This window comes from Geotrypetes seraphini, chromosome 1 (assembly GCF_902459505.1).
Source record: "Geotrypetes seraphini chromosome 1, aGeoSer1.1, whole genome shotgun sequence".
Classification (NCBI taxonomy): Eukaryota; Metazoa; Chordata; class Amphibia; order Gymnophiona; family Dermophiidae; genus Geotrypetes; species Geotrypetes seraphini.
The window spans coordinates 387,908,526-387,928,114 of record NC_047084.1 but is presented as its reverse complement, the minus strand read 5'-3'; the positions used below and the strand labels follow the sequence as shown (position 1 = coordinate 387,928,114).

At 47.7% G+C, this 19,589-nt stretch overlaps 1 protein-coding gene across 5 annotated transcripts in view; it reads left to right on the top strand.

Moving 5' to 3' along the window:
- The window catches only part of HOOK3 (hook microtubule tethering protein 3), a 366,964-nt gene that overhangs the window by 28,222 nt on the left and 319,153 nt on the right, over positions 1-19,589 (top strand). For all 5 annotated transcript variants that reach the window (XM_033916879.1, XM_033916887.1, XM_033916867.1 and 2 more), the window contains exon 2: positions 4,692-4,777. In XM_033916879.1, coding sequence (XP_033772770.1) covers positions 4,692-4,777 — 86 coding nt within the window. The remainder of the gene's footprint in view (positions 1-4,691; positions 4,778-19,589) is intronic.

The following is a 19,589-nucleotide window of genomic DNA, read 5'->3' as shown; positions in this document are numbered from 1 at the left end:
GGTTTTGGAGCCAACTAGGGATCAGGCGATTCTAGACCTAATACTTACCAACGGAGAAAGTGTCACAGATGTCTCTGTGGGAGACACGCTGTCATCCAGTGACCACAACATGGTATGGTTTAACCTCAGAAAAGGTTTCGCCAAACCCAACACATTAACTAAGGTCCTCAGCTTCAAGGACACCAACTTTGAGGACATGGGGGAATTCATCCATCAGTCGCTGCAAAACCAAGCAGAGACTGATAATGTAGAGGAATTGTGGTCAACACTGAAAACTACCATACACGAAGCAACAAACAGATTTATCAAATCTGTAAGTAAACGACGAAGAAAAAACAAACCGCAGTGGTTCTCTACGGAGGTCTCCAACCTCATAAAAGAGAAGAAGAGAGCATTCATCTCCTTCAAACATTCAGGGAAGCAGGGCTCCAGAGAAGACTATCTGGCCAAGTCAAGAACCGTCAAAACAGCAGTCAGAGAGGCCAAATTGCAAGTGGAGGAGAATCTAGCAAAGAATATCAAAAAGGGCGATAAAGCATTCTTTAGGTATATTAGTGATAGAAACAGGAACACAGGAGGGATAGTACGCCTTAGGAAACCGGACGGGAACTATGTAGAATCGGACTCCGAGAAGGCTAAACTGTTAAATGAATACTTTTGCTCAGTTTTCACCCGCGAGGCGCAGGGATCCGGCCCTCAACTACCAACAGGGGATAGCTCGATAGACCCGTTTTGCAGCTTCGAGATAACGCCCAATAGTGTCTACAGTGAACTATCCAAACTCAAGGTTCACAAAGCCATGGGGCCAGACAACATACACCCCAGAGTACTCAGAGAGTTAAAAGACACCTTGGCGAAACCACTATCAACACTCTTCAATCTCTCCCTTAGCAAAGGAAAAGTCCCGCTAGACTGGAAAACGGCTAATGTCATTCCACTCCACAAAAAAGGAAGTAGGACGGAAGCTACGAACTACAGACCAGTGAGTCTCACATCAATAGTAAGCAAACTAATGGAAACTCTAATCAAACACCAATTGGATGCGGTCCTTAACGAGGGGAATCTGCGAGATCCCCGTCAACATGGGTTTACAAAGGGGAGGTCCTGTCAATCCAACCTGATCAGCTTCTTTGACTGGGTGACGAGGAAGCTGGATATTGGGGAGTCCCTGGATGTCGTGTACTTAGATTTCAGCAAAGCATTCGATAGCGTACCACACCGCAGGTTGTTGAGCAAGATGAGCTCTATAGGTTTGGGAGATATCTTGACTACATGGGTGGGGGACTGGCTAGGAGGTAGACTTCAGAGGGTGGTGGTGAATGGCTCCCCCTCCGAAACGACAGGGGTGTTAAGTGGAGTGCCGCAGGGCTCGGTCTTGGGCCCAATCTTGTTCAACATCTTCATAAGGGACTTGGCTGAAGGGCTTCAGGGTAAATTAACGTTATTCGCCGATGATGCCAAATTATGCAATATAGTGGACAAGAACACAACAGGACCTGACAACAAATCCAAGACCGATAGTATGGCACACGACCTCCTCCTACTGGAGAATTGGTCCAGGACCTGGCAACTAAACTTCAATGCCAAAAAATGCAAGGTCATGCACCTAGGCAACAGAAATCCATGTAAGACTTACACTCTTAATGGTGAGATCCTAGAGAGAACTGTAGCGGAACGAGACTTAGGGGTAATCATCAGTGAGGACATGAAGACTGCAACTCAGGTGGAGAAAGCTTCATCTAAAGCCAGACAAATCATGGGTTGCATACGAAGGAGTTTCGTTAGCCGTAAGCCCGAAGTCATAATGCCATTATATAGGTCCATGGTGAGACCCCATCTGGAATACTGTGTACAATTCTGGAGACCACATTACCGCAAAGATGTGCTGAGACTTGAGTCGGTCCAGCGAATGGCCACACGGATGGTCACGGGGCTCAGGGATCTCCCGTATGAGGAACGGCTGAATAAACTGCAGCTCTACTCCCTTGAGGAACGCAGGGAGAGGGGGGACATGATCGAGACATTCAAGTACCTCACACGCCGTATCGAGGTGGGGGAGGATATCTTCTTCTTCAAGGAACCCACGTCAACACGAGGGCATCCATGGAAAATCAGGGGAGGGACATTACATGGCGACACCAGGAAATACTTCTTCACAGAGAGGGTGGTGGATCGATGGAATGGTCTTCCGATGCAGGTGATTGAGGCCAGCAGTGTGCCTGATTTTAAAGCTAAATGGGATCGAAAGGTGGGATCTCTTCGCAAAGAGAGGTAGGGGAGGGTCATTGATGTGGGCAGACTTGATGGGCCTTGGCCCTTATCTGCCGTCACCTTCTATGTTTCTATGTTTCTATTACCGGGCCTATCAGCCTTCCTCTCCCCGATGTCAAAGACGCCGACGCCGGGCATTAGGCTGTTTTTGTCATTTCAGGGGGGGGGGGGGGATGTGTGGCAGCGGTAGCAGCAGCAGCCTGAAAAAGAAATCATCCTGGCCGGGGTCGGTGTCATGCTCCGGAGCTTCTACAGCCTTCCTATCTCCCTCTCCCTTCTACCTGCTTCCGGCCACACCCCCTGCTCAGCGGCTCTCTTCGGCAACTCTGCAGCAGCGATCGACACAATCTTCTGACGTCGGGGCCTACCCTCTGCGAGTTCCGCTTGTTTCAACTTCCTTTTTCCACAAAGGCGGGACTCGTAGAGGGAAGGCCTCGATATCGGCAGCTTGTCTTGATCACCGCTGCTGACGAGTTGCTGAAGAGAGCCACAGAGCAGGGGGGTGTTGCCAGGTGCAGATAGAAGGGAGAGGGCCAGATGCAGGACTCGTGGGTGAGAGAGAGAGAAAGAGAGAGGGGAGGGAAACAAAAGGAAATATTTCATACTGGCTGGGCCGGAGTGGAGGGAGGGTGGAAAGATTCTGGCTACAGGGTGCAGTAACAAAGGAAAAGGGGGGAAAGCTGAAAATGGAGATAATGACACAAAGAAGAGAAAGGGTAAGCAGGACCTACTGATTAAGGATAGAGATACAGAGGGGACATGAAGAGGAGGTGAAATAGAGACATAGAAGTAATGCTGAAAAAGTGTGGGGGGGAGATAAAGACATTGAAAGGGCAAATGGTGAACATGGGATAAAGACAAGGACAGAGACAAATGAAGATTCTGAAAAAGTGGTGAGATAGGGATATAGGTGAGATGGACACAAAGAAGGGTGATGCTGGAAAATAGGTGGAATGGTAATTCTGACAGACACAGAAGGGAAATGCTGGATCAAGGATAGATGGGGCTCAGGCTGGATGGAATGAGGAGAAATGCCTTGTTTTCCCGGAACTTCCTCTCCTATGTCAAAATTGACGTCAGGGAGCGGAATGCTGGTCAGCGCGACACTTCTGCAGGGAAAGCTTGGGAAGGCGGTGACTTGGGGGCTGTTCCCCGATGGCGGTGGCAGCAAACCGAGTGGCTTGGGGGAGGGCACGGAGAAAGAAAGAAAGGGGGCAGACAGGGTGACAGAAAGAAGGGGGAACAGGGAGACAGAAAGAAAAAGTTGGGGGAGAGAATGAGGTCTGGAGGAGAGGAAACATACAGGAAGCTGAAAGAAAGGAAGAAAGATTGGATGCACAGTCAGAAGAAGAGCAACCAGAGACTCATGAAATCACCAAACAGCAAAGGTAGGAAAAATGATTTTATTTTCAATTTAGTGATCAAAATGTGTCTGTTTTGAGAATTTATATCTGCTGTCTATATTTTGCACTATGGCTCCCTTTTACTAAACCGCAATAGCGTTTTTTAGCGCAGGGAGCCTATGAGCATTGAGAGCAGCGCAAGGCATTCAGCATAACTCCCTGTGCTAAAACCTACTATTGTGGTTTAGTAAAAAGGGAGGGGGTGTATTTGTCTATTTTTGTATTTTGTTACTGAGGTGACATTGCATAGAGTCATCTGCCGTGACCTCTTTGAAAAAACCCGGAATATGAATAATTAACATTTTCTCTGCCTTTCAGTGTGCTTTGTGTTTTTTTTAAATTTTATTGTTGGTAGATTATTTTGACTTAGTCCTTATAAAAGTAGCTCGCAAGCCCATAAAGTGTGGGCACCCCTGTTCTGGATAGTGGGAGGGAGGAAGGAAAGAGCAAGAGACAGAGAGAGTGGATCTGGGCAAAAGGAGAGGGAAGAAAGGGAGAGACATTGCATCTGGGGATAGGAGGGAGGGAGGGATATTATCAGTCCTTTAGGGAAGAGGAGGAGGATGGATTTGATATACCACCTTTCTATAGTTATAATAAATGGGGTTTACATATTATATACAGGTACTTATTTTGTAACTGGATCAATGGAGAGTTAAGTGACTTGTCCAGAGTCACAAGGAGCTGCAGTGAGAAATTAATAAAAATACCTTTAATTGTACAATTAATCGTGATACAAAATTTAAACAAAATATAGTGCTATGTAAAATATATTCACATTAACATGTAGAAGGGCCCTGGTTCAGTTCTCTGGATACTAAAAATACCCCAAAATAAAAAAATCAAACAACATTTATATGGTGACTAACTATAATATGCAGTACATCCAGTTATGCACTTCTCTTCTTCTGTTTTGCCGATTTGACAGGCCCTCTATTAGAGGCTATGTTTTAATAGTAACTTTGTTAAAATTTCTTTAAGTCTAATTAAATCATATTCATTGTTGCTTTCATTCAGATTCAGACCTTTCACGTTGAAGCACCATGCCAAACAGTCGAAGATTTAACGAATGGGGTTGTGATGGCCCAGGTGCTTCAAAAGATGTAAGTGCTACTTATAACAACTCAATTTTTTTCTTCATATTTCAAATCACCTTACCAGAAGTCTAATATATATAGTAAGTCAAAAGTACCACCTCCAGATACGTCTTTGGTTTTGAAGGAAACAATTCTATATGTCTGTCATTCATTGCCTTGAGCTGCTGATTTATACTAATCACTACATAAGTTCTTTTTCTTCTTTTTTCCCTGAATTAATGTTTGAGAAAATTTGAAGTAGCCAGTTATCCAAAGAGGAAAAACCAAGATGATTGGGAGCTTATATTTACTTGAATACAGATATACTTTTAATTTAAGTTTCAAGCATTACAATCAAGATAAACTCTTATATAACTTATCCAAAAAGGAAACAAATATAATTCCAAATCAAAGCCCCCTTTTACAAAGCTGATTATTGTGGTGCCACGTGACAGCAAGGTTGGGAGGAGGGGGGGAGGGGTAAGTAAAAGAAGAAAAATCCTCAAAAGTGTACAGAACATTTGGCTTAGGCCCACAATGATGAGGGATTCAGTACAAATGATGAAATATTAAAAAAAAAAAAAAAAAGATTAGGAAAAATATACTGATATCACAGTATTGGGCTCATTTTCAAATAAGATAGACATCCAAGAGACAGCATAAACCAGCCTTCTGAGATTTCAGATGTGCTGCGAGATGCTGGTGAGGAGGAGATGTGCTGGCGCTGGCTGACTGCCTACAGGATGTGCCGCTCGTGGCGAGGGGCACATCCTGTAAACAGTCAGCTGGCGCCAGTGCCTTTCGTTCTCTCCATGCATCTTTCCTGCCAGCATCCCCTCACTGGCAGCTCATGGGCCCGTTCTGGAGGGCCTTCGCACATGCGCGAATGTCAGCATGATGATATCGCACATGAGCATGACGTTATCACATTGATATCCGCACACTTCCAGATGCCTTGCACCGCGATCACTATGTTTAGTGTGCTGTGGCTCGACAAATTTTGCAAGACACTGGTCTAGCTGGGCCACATTTTTTTTTTTTTTTTTTTTTTTTGGGGGGGGAAGACATCTTGCAGGTACAAAAATGGATGTTTTCTTCACCTGTACTTTCTTTGTTTTTCTCAAAATATGCAAAGTTGGACTTAGACATCCTATCAAAAATGTCCCTCTATGTTGTTATATAGGAAAAGAACGATGCCTGCTAACTATTCCTAGAGATTAACATGTATATTGTTATCATCAATACTGGTGTTTAGGTTCCCAGAAAGCATGCTTATTAGACTCAAATTGAAAAATACATTTTAAGAATATTTCAAAAAATACCTTGTCTAAGCAATAAAAATTGTCTGTTTCTTTGAGTGTCATGAGATCTATGATCTCACCCTCTGTAATTTTCTAGGGCTTCTCTTCATCTCCTGATGGAGTCGTGCATTTTTTCTCAAGGCGAGTAGACGGAACCTTTTTCAACAGATTAGAATACTTAGTAACATAGTAACATAGTAGATGACGGCAGATAAAGACCCGAATGGTCCATCCAGTCTGCCCAACCTGATTCAATTTAAATTTTTTTTTATTTTTTTTCTTCTTAGCTATTTCTGGGCGAGAATCCAAAGCTTTACCCGGTACTATGCTTGGGTTCCAACTGCCGAAATCTCTGTTAAGACTTACTCCAGCCCATCTACACCCTCCCAGCCATTGAAGCCCTCCCGTGCCCATCCTCCACCAAACGGCCATACACAGACACAGACCGTGCAAGTCTGCCCAGTAACTGGCCTAGTTCAATATTTAATATTATTTTCTGATTCTAAATCTTCTGTGTTCATCCCACGCTTCTTTGAACTCAGTCACAGTTTTACTCTCCACCACCTCTCTTGGGAGCGCATTCCAGGCATCCACCACCCTCTCCGTAAAGTAGAATTTCCTAACATTGCCCCTGAATCTACCACCCCTCAACCTCAAATTATGTCCTCTGGTTTTACCATTTTCCTTTCTCTGGAAAAGATTTTGTTCTACATTAATACCCTTTAAGTATTTGAACGTCTGAATACTTGCCCTCTTATCCTCTGTAATACTTACCCTCTATTTAGATATGTGTTTGGAGAGAATATACTGGATATATATTTAAGTAAAAAGTTTCTGAATGAAAGTACCATTTTCTAAAGGTAGAAGCTCTTTTGAGCTCTGTGTTAAGGATTTAAAGGCATTGAAATTAGTGTTTTGACCATCTGTGTTTATCCCATGGTTCTAGAAAATAATCCAACTAGTACAGTGGTCTCAAACTTGCGGCCCGCCAGGAACTATTTTGAGGCCCTCGGTATGTTTATCATAATCACAAAAGTAAAATAAAACAATTTCTTGATCATATGTGTCTTTAGCTATAAATTACAACTTTATGATTAAGACTTAGCTAAAAGGAAAGATTTATAAACTATAGTTTTACCTCATGCAAAATTGTCATTTCTTTAATAAGACATTAAGTGAGTTTGGCTGAGGGGGTAGGAGTGATGACTTTTGAGGGCTGAGGGCTGGTTACGGAGGTTTTCGATGGTCTAGTTTGTCTCGTTTGGCATAAAGATGTTTTTCATTGAGGCATCTTGTGTGCCTTATATATTTTACATTTTGATGTAGGATAGAATAGTTAGTATGTTTTATGCAATCTGATTTTATATGTATGTATGTAGTTGTTATAGTGTTGGTCTTGATGTGTTTTGTACGATAAATGTTATGTTTTATTTTGTATGTTACCATGTAACTCGCCCTGGATAAGGGCAGGCAAAAAAATAAATAAACAAAAAACCTATTTTTTTCTGAGGCGCTCCAAGTACCTACAAATCCAAAATGTGGCCCTGCAAAGAGTTTGAGTTTGAGACCACTGAACTAGTAGCAGCATTATCCCAGGACAAGCAGGCATGATATTCTCACATGTGGGTGACGTCATCTACGGAGCCCCAGCGCGGACAGCTTTTCAAGCAAACTTGATTGAAGTTTCAAGTTTGCTACACTGCACCACGCATGTGCATGCCTTCTTGCCCACTAGAGGGCGCATCCCCACCTCGTGGTCCTCAGTTCAGTATTTTCCGCGGAGCCAGAAGCCCTGTGGAAATTGAGCTCCTATTTTTCTGCCGGGAGCCGCAGCCGCGGGACGTCGTTCGTTCCCGGCCCCTTTTCCTTTCAGGTCCCGTCCCTTGACGGGCTTTAAGAAATGAACCCGGTGTGATCGGTTGCTGTCCATTACCGATCCGCACCGGTGGTGCTTGCTTTGCTTAGGTCCGGGGCACCCCGCCGACGCCGTGCCCGGATGGCGGAGCTCTTCTCTGTGGACCCCGCGGCGGGGAAGGCCTCGACGTCGGCCTCGGCTTCGGCCCCGGCATCGACCTCGGCCTCGGGTCCCTCGACCTCGCCGCGACCCTCGACTTCCTCAAAGCCTGCCGCCTCAACCAAGCCTGCCTCGGGTAAGTCCTCGCTTCCGTCCTCGACTCCAGGGTCAGCGAAGAAGCCATCCTTGGGCTCCTCAACAACGGGGGGGTCGTCTTCGGCCCCGCCCCAAGTGTCGAAGCCTAGTGCCCCGAGGGAATACTCGAGACCGAGGTCGCCCTCCAGGGAGCACCCCCCGGCCCCAGACCTACCGGCCATGATGGGGATTCTGGCCTTCCAGGACTTGCTCCGAGCCCTCATTACCTCGGAGCTGTCCGGGGCCCTTGAACACCTGCAGCAGGCCTCGGCCTCGACTGCTCCGGCCTCGACTGCCCCGGCATCGGCGGCCTCGGTCTCTGTGCCCTCGGCTTCGGCCCCCGGGATGCTTCCAACCTCGACCCCGACCTTGCCCTCGACCTCGACCTCGGTTGACCAGCCTGAGAGAAGCGTACGGCCTCGGGACAAGGTGCGTCGGGTTCGGAGGATCTCTTCCACGTCCTCTTCCTCGAGATCCTCCCGGGGCTCCTCGCCCTCGGGTCGGCCTCGGGCGAGCCGTTGGCCGATCAAGCCCAAGCGTTCTCGGGGTTCTCCTCGGAGACGCGGTCGCTCCTTGCTGAGCGGAGGTGAGATGTTGCGTGTCTCGGAGCTCCGCCTTGACAATCCGAGGCTTTTCCGGCCCTCCGTGGGACGGGGTTCGCGAGACTCCTCGCTGAGACGGAGGGGGCGTGCCTCGGTGCCTCGTACCCCGGGAACTTCCCCCAAGGGATCCTCGGGGCATAGGCGGTCCCCAACCCCTTCGAGGTCGCTTGGTGTGGCCTCCTGGGGATCGGGGTCTGGTAGGGAGCCGCGGTATTCCCGCGAGGCTTCCCCCTTCTGCTCGGCGGGAAGGACTTCCCGTACTCCTTCCCCGCCTTCCAGTCCCTCTTCCTTCTCGAACTTCGTGCAGGATATGGCACGTGCTTTGAACCTGGACTTGCTTGTTGGGTCTCAGTATACGAAGGAGTTTTTGGAGGAGCAAGACTTGCCCAATCCCCCGAGAGAAACTCCTCGTCTGCCTCTAAATAAGGTCCTTCACCAGACCTTCCTGAGAAATCTGGACTCCTCTCTTACAGTCACAGCGGTGCCGTCTAAGATGGAGTCCAAGTACCGGACCATCCCATGTAAGGGCTTCGAGAAAGCACAACTGTCTCATCAGTCGTTGCTCGTGGAGTCGGCGCTCAAGAAGTTGCAGCCCTCCAAGGTCTCGGCGGCGGTCCCACCCGGACGGGAGAGGCGGACCCTGGACAAGTTTGGTCGTCGCCTCTATTCCAATTCGTTGATGGCTACCAGGGTACTCAATTATGCCTTTACGTTTTCCTCCTATCTTCGAAGCATGGTAAAAGACTTGCCTCGCTATCAAGGGGTCATGCCGGATTCTCATAAGGAGGGTTTTGCCACGTTCATGTCCAACCTCTCTCAGTTGCGTCTATACCTGTTCCACGCAGTTTACGACGCATTTGAATTGGCCTCGAGGGTATCCGCCTTTGCAGTGGCAATGCGTCGGTTGGCATGGCTCCGTACGCTTGATATGGACCCTAACTTGCAGGAACGTCTGGCCAATCTACCCTGTATTGGCCCAGAATTATTTGATGAGTCCCTGGAGGCGGCGACCAAACGTTTGTCGGAGCAGGAGCGCTCCCTTGCCTCCTTGGTCCGTCCCAAACCTCGGGCCCCGCCGCAGAAACCATTCCGGCCTCCCCCGAGGAGATATCCGCAGAAGTCCACACCGGCCTTCTCTAGGCCCCCGCCGAGGCGCCCGCCGCAACAGGGGAGAGGAGCCCAACAAAAACCTCAGGCGCCGGGGGCGTCCAAGCCGGCGCCGTCTTTTTGACGTGATGTGCGGATGGGGGCGGGCCCCCTCCGCACTCTCGCCGGACCTCCTTCCTATCGGGGGTCGGCTCCGGGCCTTTTATCCGGCCTGGACCGGGATCACATCAGATGCTTGGGTGCTCCAGATTATCTCCGAGGGCTACTCTCTAAATTTCTCAGCTACGCCGCCGGATCTTCCGCCGGGAGCTTGCCCATGCGACTGGACCCAGCTTCCTCTTCTCCTCGCGGAAGCCAGGGCCTTGTTGAGCCTTCGGGCGGTGGAACCTGTACCCCCCGACCAGCGGGGGCGGGGGTTTTACTCCCGTTACTTTTTGGTCCCAAAGAAGACCGGGGACTTACGCCCCATTTTAGACCTCAGAAAGCTCAACAAATTCCTGGTCCGGGAGAAGTTCCGGATGTTATCGCTTCCGGTTTTGTACCCTCTGTTGGAGGAGGGGGACTGGATGTGCTTCCTAGACTTGAAGGAAGCATATACTCATGTTCCGGTGCATCCCGCCTTCCGCAAATTCCTACGGTTTCAGGTGGGGGAGTTGCACCTCCAATATCGGGTCCTCCCCTTCGGACTGGCTTCATCCCCTCGAGTCTTCATGAAGTGTATGGTGGTAGTCGCCGCAGCCCTGCGATCTCGGGGGCTACAGATCTTTCCCTACCTGGACGATTGGCTAATCAAGGCCCCGACCAGGGAGGGGGTTATCTCAGCGACCCGACAGACTATCATCTTCCTTCAACGTCTGGGGTTCGAAGTGAACTTCCCCAAGTCTCAGTTGTGCCCGGCTCAATCCCTTCAGTTTATCGGAGCCGTGCTGAACACGGTTCGCCTCCGTTCGTTCCTCCCTCCTCCTCGGTTGGAGGCTCTGCTTCGGTTGAGTCGCCAGGTTTCTCTGCTGCCTGCAGTATCGGCTCAGCGCATGATGATGCTTCTGGGCCACATGGCATCGACGGTCCACGTCACTCCGTTCGCCCGGTTGCATCTGAGGCTTCCTCAGTTGACCTTGGCCTCTCAGTGGCGACAGGATTGCGATCCAGTCTCTTGTCCAATAACGGTGACTCCTTCTTTGAGACGCTCGCTCCGTTGGTGGACAAACTCTTCCAATCTTTCAGGGGGTTTGCTCTTTCTCGTTCCTCCGCACCGCAAGGTCCTGACCACGGACTCCTCGGAGTACGCGTGGGGGGCTCATCTCGACGGTCTGCGGACCCAGGGTCTATGGTCGGCAGAGGACCGCCTTTGTCACATCAATGTGTTGGAGCTTCGTGCCATTTTTCTGGCTGCTCGAGCGTTCTGCCACCTGCTCCACGATCAGGTAGTCCTCGTGCGAACGGACAACCAGGTGGCAATGTATTATGTGAACAAACAAGGGGGAACGGGTTCTTGGGCCTTGTGCCAGGAAGCCCTGCGCCTTTGGGAATGGGCGGTTTCCCAGAACATCTTCCTACATGCGATTTACATCCAGGGAGAGAAGAATTGCCTAGCGGACAAACTCAGTCGTCTTCTCCAGCCGCCCGAGTGGTCGCTGAACTCCCGAGTTCTGCGCGAGGTCTTCGACCGCTGGGGGACGCCTCAGGTGGATCTGTTTGCCTCACCGGAGACCCGCAAACTGCCTCTTTATTGTTCGCGGATGTACTCCCCGGACCGTCTCGAGGCCGATGCCTTTCTTCTCGACTGGGGAGGGAGGTTCCTTTATGCGTTTCCTCCTTTTTCTCTGATCTTGAGGACGCTGGTGCATCTCAAATCGACCAGAGGCACTATGATTCTCATTGCGCCTCGTTGGCCTCGTCAACATTGGTTCTCCCTACTTCTTCAACTCAGTGTCAGGGAGCCTCTGCTTCTACCTGTTTTTCCCTCTCTGCTGACTCAGAGTCGGGGTTCACTGTTGCATCCCAATCTTCAGTCTTTACATCTGACCACTTGGTTCCTTTCCCTTTGACTTCGATTCCTATTTCTCAGTCAGTGAGGGAGGTTCTGGAGGCCTCACGTAAGGTCTCGACTAGGCTTTGCTATTCCCAGAAGTGGACCAGATTTTCATCTTGGTGTTCCTCGAACCGTTTGGACCCGAGTTCGGTCCCTGTGTCTTCGGTGCTGGAATATTTGTTGCATCTGTCTAAGTCTGGACTGAAGACGACTTCCATTCGGGTGCATCTCAGTGCCATCGCGGCTTTTCATCGCCCTCTAGAGGGTCGATCTCTTTCCCTTCATCCTCTGGTTGCGCGTTTCATGAAGGGTCTCGTGAATGTTCATCCCCCTCTGAAACCTCCGCCTGTCGTTTGGGATCTTAATGTGGTCCTAGCTCAACTGATGAAGCCTCCTTTTGAGCCTATCGACAAATCTCTTCTTAAGTTTCTCACTTGGAAGGTGGTCTTTTTGATTGCGCTCACGTCCGCTCGTCGGATTAGTGAGCTGCAGGCTTTGGTTGCGGATCCACCTTTTACGGTGTTTCATCATGACAAGGTGGTTCTTCGCACCCATCCTAAATTTTTGCCTAAGGTTGTGTCTGATTTCCACCTCAATCAGTCCATTGTTCTTCCGGTGTTCTTCCCGAAGCCCCACTCCCATCCTGGTGAGGCGGCACTTCACACGCTTGACTGTAAGAGGGCGTTGGCATTTTATCTCCAACGTACCAAGTCTCATCGGAAGGTTCCTCAATTGTTTTTGTCCTTTGATCCTAATCGATTGGGACATCCTGTTTCCAAGCGCACCTTGTCCGACTGGTTGGCTGCTTGTATTTCCTTTTGCTACGCTCAGGCTGGTCTCACGCTCCATGGTCGAGTCACGGGGCATAAGGTCCGGGCTATGGCAGCTTCGGTTGCTTTCCTCCGGTCTACTCCTGTGGAGGACATATGTAAAGCTGCCACTTGGTCTTCGGTTCATACGTTCACCTCCCACTACTGTCTGGACACTTTGTCCAGAAGCGATGGCTGGTTTGGCCAGTCGGTGTTACGTAACCTGTTTTCCTAAATTGCCATCCTCCCACCTGCCCTTTTTTGGTTGGCTTGGAGGTCACCCACATGTGAGAATATAATGCCTGCTTGTCCTGGGATAAAGCACAGTTACTTACCGTAACAGGTGTTATCCAGGGACAGCAGGCATATATTCTCACAACCCGCCCTCCTCCCCGGGGATGGCTTCTTTGCTGGATATGGAACTGAGGACCACGAGGTGGGGATGCGCCCTCTAGTGGGCAAGAAGGCATGCACATGCGTGGTGCAGTGTAGCAAACTTGAAACTTCAATCAAGTTTGCTTGAAAAGCTGTCCGCGCTGGGGCTCCGTAGATGACGTCACCCACATGTGAGAATATATGCCTGCTGTCCCTGGATAACACCTGTTAAGGTAAGTAACTGTGCTTTCTATGCCACTGATCCATATGACTTCAAAACAAACAACTTATTTTATTTGGCCATAAAAGTATCTAGAAGGGTGGCCCTATCAGGAAAATTATCCTGAAATGTCCCAAGAAAATCAGTAAGTTTCAATTATTCAGAAAAATTTTATTATCAAAGCTCATTCATAGCCCAAAGGTCATGAGAAATATGGTTTATTTATGCTGAGAAAATTACCTTGTCCAATTTTCTTAGCATATAACCTCCTTAAAATTCCTACGCAATATAATTTGAGCCGACAATGGCTTTTGGTTTTTTTTTAAATTCAAAAAGTAGAGGTTTTTAGCTCGAGGTTTTCTAGAGCCTCAAGCTTATGATAGAAAGAACTATCCCTGATAGCTGAAGCACTCATAAATTGAATAGCTTGGATCTTAGGTTCCAGGTTTGTGAATGTTGCCTCATATATGGCCATTCTCTTTTTCAAATCTTCTGCCTTAAGCACTGTTTCCTTTTGAAAAAGTACTCAGCTATGATACTGTCCCTCTTAATACTGAACATAACAACAGCTATACTGGGTCAGACCAGTGGTCCATCTAGCCCAATATCTTGTTTCCACAGTGGCTAATCCAGTTGACAAGTAGGGAAAAATACTCAGAGTACCTGATTAGATTATAAACTGATTGTGAACCGCCCAGATGGCTGCACCGATGGATGGTATATCAAATACAAACAAACCCAAATAGTAGCAACATTCCATGCTATCAATCCTAGGGCAAGCAGTGGTTTCCTCCATGTCAGTCCCTGCCCTAATTGATAAACTTTTTTTTTCTTTATCCTTTCTCTTTATTGGCAGCACAGCAATGCTTTTCAGGTTCTTGCTGGCTTACATTTAAAATCTTGATACTTACCCACTGTGCCCTGCATACTGATCAACTGAATTACTTGACTAATTGGCTGATTCCTTACTTACCAGCCAGATTTTTACAGTCCTCCCAGGCCTCATTATCCTTTGTCCCATTTCCATCAAAGTTCTGCCTGGAGACTGTGTTGGTCTGCATTTACTTTTGTAGCTCTGTCTCTTTGGAATGGTCTGTTGCTTCAGCTTAGACTGAAGATGCCACTCAAATTAAAAAATTAAAAACTTGTTTCTTTCAGCAAGCATTTTTAACCTGGAGTGTGGATCAACACTGGGTTCCCTTTGCTTTTTAGCTCCTTGTCTCTGTTTGATGTCTTTTAAATTGTGAATTGCTTTGATGTGCATTTTGCTCAACAGGACAGTCAAAAAAACTTGTTGCGTTTTGAAAACTATTCTTATGTCGGATTTGTATGTAACTCAGAATTTGTAGATTTTAAGGTTCTTGCTGCTTATCTCTGCTCCCAACTGACAAAAGGGTCAACTGTCCATAAAGTGTTCCCTTTAAAGCAGTGGTCCCCAACCTTTTTGACACTAAGGACCGCTTTTATATAAGCAAATTTTTCCATGGACCGGTAAGGGGGGGGGATTCGGGGAGCGTTTGTAGGGCAGTTTTATACACAATATACATTACATTTCTATAATAGAAATTATACAACTTACCATAATGCAGAATCAGTGGGAGCCCTGAGCTTGTTTTCCTGCAACCAGACGATCCCATCTGGGGACGATGGAAGACAGTGACATGCCGGGCTGTAAGAGATCTCCTTTCGCAATAACTTTCCATCCTTTCTTCCCATCCTGCACAGCAGAACCCCACCACCCTCCCAACATGAGGCCGACATACCTCCGTTCCGAACAGCAGTGGCAGCAGCACAGAACAGGCTGCTTCGTTGCCTTTCCCGCTGGGGCCTTCCCTCTGCTGCCGCATCACTGATGACATCGAGTATCTTTCTATCTCTTCCTCCAATCACCCCTGTGCAGCAGACCCCGCCGACTCTCCCACTGCAAAGCCGACATACCTCTGTTCTGAACAGCAGCGGCAACAGCACTGAACAGGCTGCTTCATGGCCTTCCCCGCGCTGTCACATCACTGATGATGTCATCAGTGATGCGGCGGCAGAGGGAAGGCAGTGAAGCAGCCTGTTCAGTGCTGCCGCCGCCGCTGTTTGAAATGGAGGTATGTCGGTCTTATGGTGGGAGGGTTGGCAGGGTTCTGCTGTGTGGGATGGGAAGGAAGGATGGAAAGATGTTGTGCAAGGGGATCTCTTGCAGCCCAGCTGTCAGATGGCGGGCCGCGGACTGGGGGTTGGGGGATCCCTGCTCTAAGGTACAGCATGCACAAACACACACTGTTCTTAATGTGGCCATGCATTCTGAATCTGCTACAGGAGAAATGTAGGAGTCTATACCATTGGAAATACTGCTCAGTGAAATGAAATGAAGCCGCAACCGCATTCTTAAGTACGAGCCTAACTTAAGTTGGGTGTCTAACTCGGGGACTGCCTGTATACCTATTTCCATTTTCTTCTGACATAGACCACACATTAAACTTAACTTGTTGCAGTTGTAATTGTGTGTTCCTGCTTTCCCTGGAGAAGTTTTATAAAACAACTAAGTAATTTGTCACAGTTGCTGTAGCAGGACTTCCTTATTCGCTTCTTTTTCTAGCTGAGATAATTTTCTGACCACACACATACAGTCAAGTCTCCTGTTACTTTTTATATGTTATACATCCACTTACACCCTATGTTGTATGCTAAGATGTTTTAATTTGTATTGTATTAACATAGTAAATAGGGCTGCAGGAAGATTAAATACAGTGGAACCTCGGTTTGTGAGTGTTTTGCAAGACGAGCAAAACACTCAGCAAACTTTTGTCTCGCAAACCGAGCACTGCCCCGATAAACGAGCACTTATAGCTGCAGGAAGCGCCGCTTCAGGGGATTCCTTTTCCATCCGCCGGCCAGCCTTTTACTTCTGGTGCCTTCCGCATGTTGGAGAGCCTCTATCTTAGCCTATGCAGCCGAGTGCTGTCCCACCTGCATGTTGCGTATGATCACGAACAATGTCAATCATCGACATTGTGCGTGTCATACGCAACGTGCAGGTGGGATGGCACTCGGCTGCGTAGGCTCAGATAGAGGCTCTCCAACATGCGGAAGGCACCTGATGTGGAAGGCTGGCCGGCGGGCGGAAGAGGCATCCCTCTGAAGCGACACTGTGGGGTTCTTCAGCGGATGACGGACGGAGGAGACGGCACTGCGGCACCCGGCACCGACAGATCCCTGGTCTACCTTTTGGGTTCTGGAACGAATCGTCTACGTTGCCACTATTTTCTATGGGGCACTTTGCTTTGATATACGAGTACTTTGGATTACGAGCATGCTTCTGGAACAAATTTTGCTCGTTAAACCAAGGTACCACTGTATTTTAATCTTGATTAATCACACTGTGAATTAGCAATTAATCGTGATTAATATGTAAGATTTTAGATTTTTTTTTAAAAGAGAATACCCACAAAAAATTCCTGAAATCAAGCATAAACCATTTGTTATATGTATGTTGTTTCTTCTGTGTCTTTCATTTACTAATTCCTCGTTTCCTTTTTCTGTACTCACCCTCTCAGCCCTCACCAGCCTCAACCCCATCCTTGCCTTTTTCTCTCTGAGCAGCAGCTAATAAGGCCCCTTTAGGTAGCCTGTGCAGTTGGCTTGCATTTTCATTTGTGAAGCTTGGGGTCTATTTCCCTTGGAGCTAGGCTTACCCCTGATTTATCAGGTGCTTGAGCGCAGGCTGTTTGGCCCCTTGGCGGTCCAGGAAGAGCTTTATCAGGTGCCAGCTGCGTTTCCTCCCCCCATAGCCATGAGTGGATCCATGGAGGATCTGAGGTTTCAGTTTGACTGACAGCCTGAAGATTTGCAGCATTGTTAAACCTTTCATATTCTTGTTTGAGGCAGTGGTCTTCTCCAGATTCCACTTGCAGTGTGAGCTGAAGCAGGTAAAAAGCACCAGTACAGAGAGCTTATGGGAAGAATCAGGGGGGATCTTAAAATTCTAGGGCATATTATTAGGTCCCTTACAACCAAATACTCCTTTCTGGAATTTTTAAAACTTTGGCAAAGCTCTCCCAGGCTGTTTTTTGACGCTAAAATGATGCTGCGATGGCCATCTTGGATTTCCCGATTTTTAAATAAAAGCCGTCTACCTACCTCAAAAACCCTCTATTTGGCTTAAAATCGAGCGTAATGGACTGGGACCTTTCTACTTCTGTATCGTGCCAGACATGAGCTGAATGGTCGGCTGAGGAGCGTCTGTATGCCATGTGCCGCAGGGCACTTGAGGGAGATAGGAGCTTTGGGCTTAGCCCTACCTGTTACCTCTAGGGCTGGGGAATCGCATGTGGAATAAAATCCCTTCCAGAGCCCTTGGATGGTGACTTGGTGACTTGCAGATGCGTGGATGCTGTGGAGGCCAAGAGGAGATATGGTATATCCCTGAAGGGGTCCTCAGACCCCGTTCATTTGATGCAGCTGATGGACGTATCGGGGCTTTTTCAGTCTATGGCATCTGTGGCGAAGCTTCCTTTCAAGTGCTCTCTTGTCTGGTCATGCCAGATTTCAATTGCAGTAGTTGCCATGCAGATTTTATGTTTCTTCTGTCTCCTGCCACTGTATACTAGAAAATAACAAAATCCCAACCATAACCAACTTAGAAATCAACTCTATCAACTACCCTTTGCAAACCACCCTAAAACTTCTAGGTATGACTATTGACATAGACTGCACCATGCAACCACAAATTAACAAAACAATACAGAAATCTTTTACAGTTATGAGAAACCTTAGACAAGTCCAAAAATTCTTCGAAAAAACACAATTTCAGCTCCTAGTACAATCTCTAATCCTAAGTATCCTAGACTATTGCAACATCCTCTACCTCCCCTGGCCTGCAATAATGATTAAACAACTACAGACAATTCAGAATACAGCTCTGAGACTCGTCTGTTCATTGAAAAAACATGATCACATTACTGAGGCATTCATCAATTCTCATTGGCTTCCAATCCAGGAAAGAATACAATTTAAATTCTACTGTATACTATTTAAAACTATAAATGGAGACAGCCCAACCTACCTAAACGACCACCTCATCCAAACCACCTCTACCAGGCATGGAAAAACACACCCCTCATTCACTTACCCCCCAATCAAAGAAGTAAAACGGAAAAAACTATACAACGGACTACTGGCCACTCAGGCAGCGAAGATAGACAACCAAGTCTCCAACCTATTGGCAACAACCCCAGATTACAAGATGTTCAGAAAGGAAATAAAAACTATACAGTCCAAGAAATCCCTTAATAAAGCTTAATACCTTGATAAAGCTTAACCCCCCTCTTACCATCCCCTCCCTAACCCCAGATCCTACTTTTCCCTCTCTTGGAAACCTTCTCTGATCTAACATTGTAACCCTTCTTCCATAACTCTTTTTGTAATCCGCTTTGAACCGAAAGGTAATGGCGGAATAGAAATCTGCAATGTAATGTATTTAATTTGGATCTGGCTGCTGCCTTTGTTGAGACTGGTCTCTTCGACCTCCCTGAATGTCTGGATTTGGAGGTTCTGATCCTCCTTTGCATTTTCAGCAGGCTTCTGTCCACCTCTTTACGGCTGGTGTTCTGAAAGAGCTCCATTTGAGGGTTTTTTTTAAATTTTCCAGGCTTTGGTCCTGGTCTGTTCTCCTGTGTCTTTTCCATTCTGTCCACAGATCCTGGGATAGGTTTCAGAACAATGTGATCCCCGGACAGTGTTTTCCGATCTGCTGCAACTATGTTTCCGCTTTATGTCCTCTTTGGCAGGTCTGAACAGCCTGAGGTGGATTCTGCCATGGCACAGGTTTCCAACGCGCAGCCCTCCCTAGGACTGGGGAGTGAAAATTCAGGTATCTCAGGATTGTAGGAGGCTGTTCTTATATAAAAAATTATTTTCTAGCATCCTCAGGTAGTTGAGTGGCAGTGGCAACTTCATTTATGGCACGTGCCTGTCATTCTAGCCTGCACAATGCGTCTTCTTTGGTGCACGCCTCTTATCTGCTGGTGTGGGTTGGTGTAGCTGCAGTGCTGTGTGTCCTTTATGGTCTCTTTCAAGTTTTAGTACATTCTGCTGGTGCAGAGTCTGAGCGCTGGTCTCTTTGGCCCTGTCTTTGGATGTGGACGCAGCCTCGAGGTTCTGCTTCAGCATCTGTCCTTTCAAGGGCCGGATTCTTGTTGTTATAGGTCAAGATGACCTCTTCTCAGGTGGGGTGCTCACCACCCTCTGTTGCTCC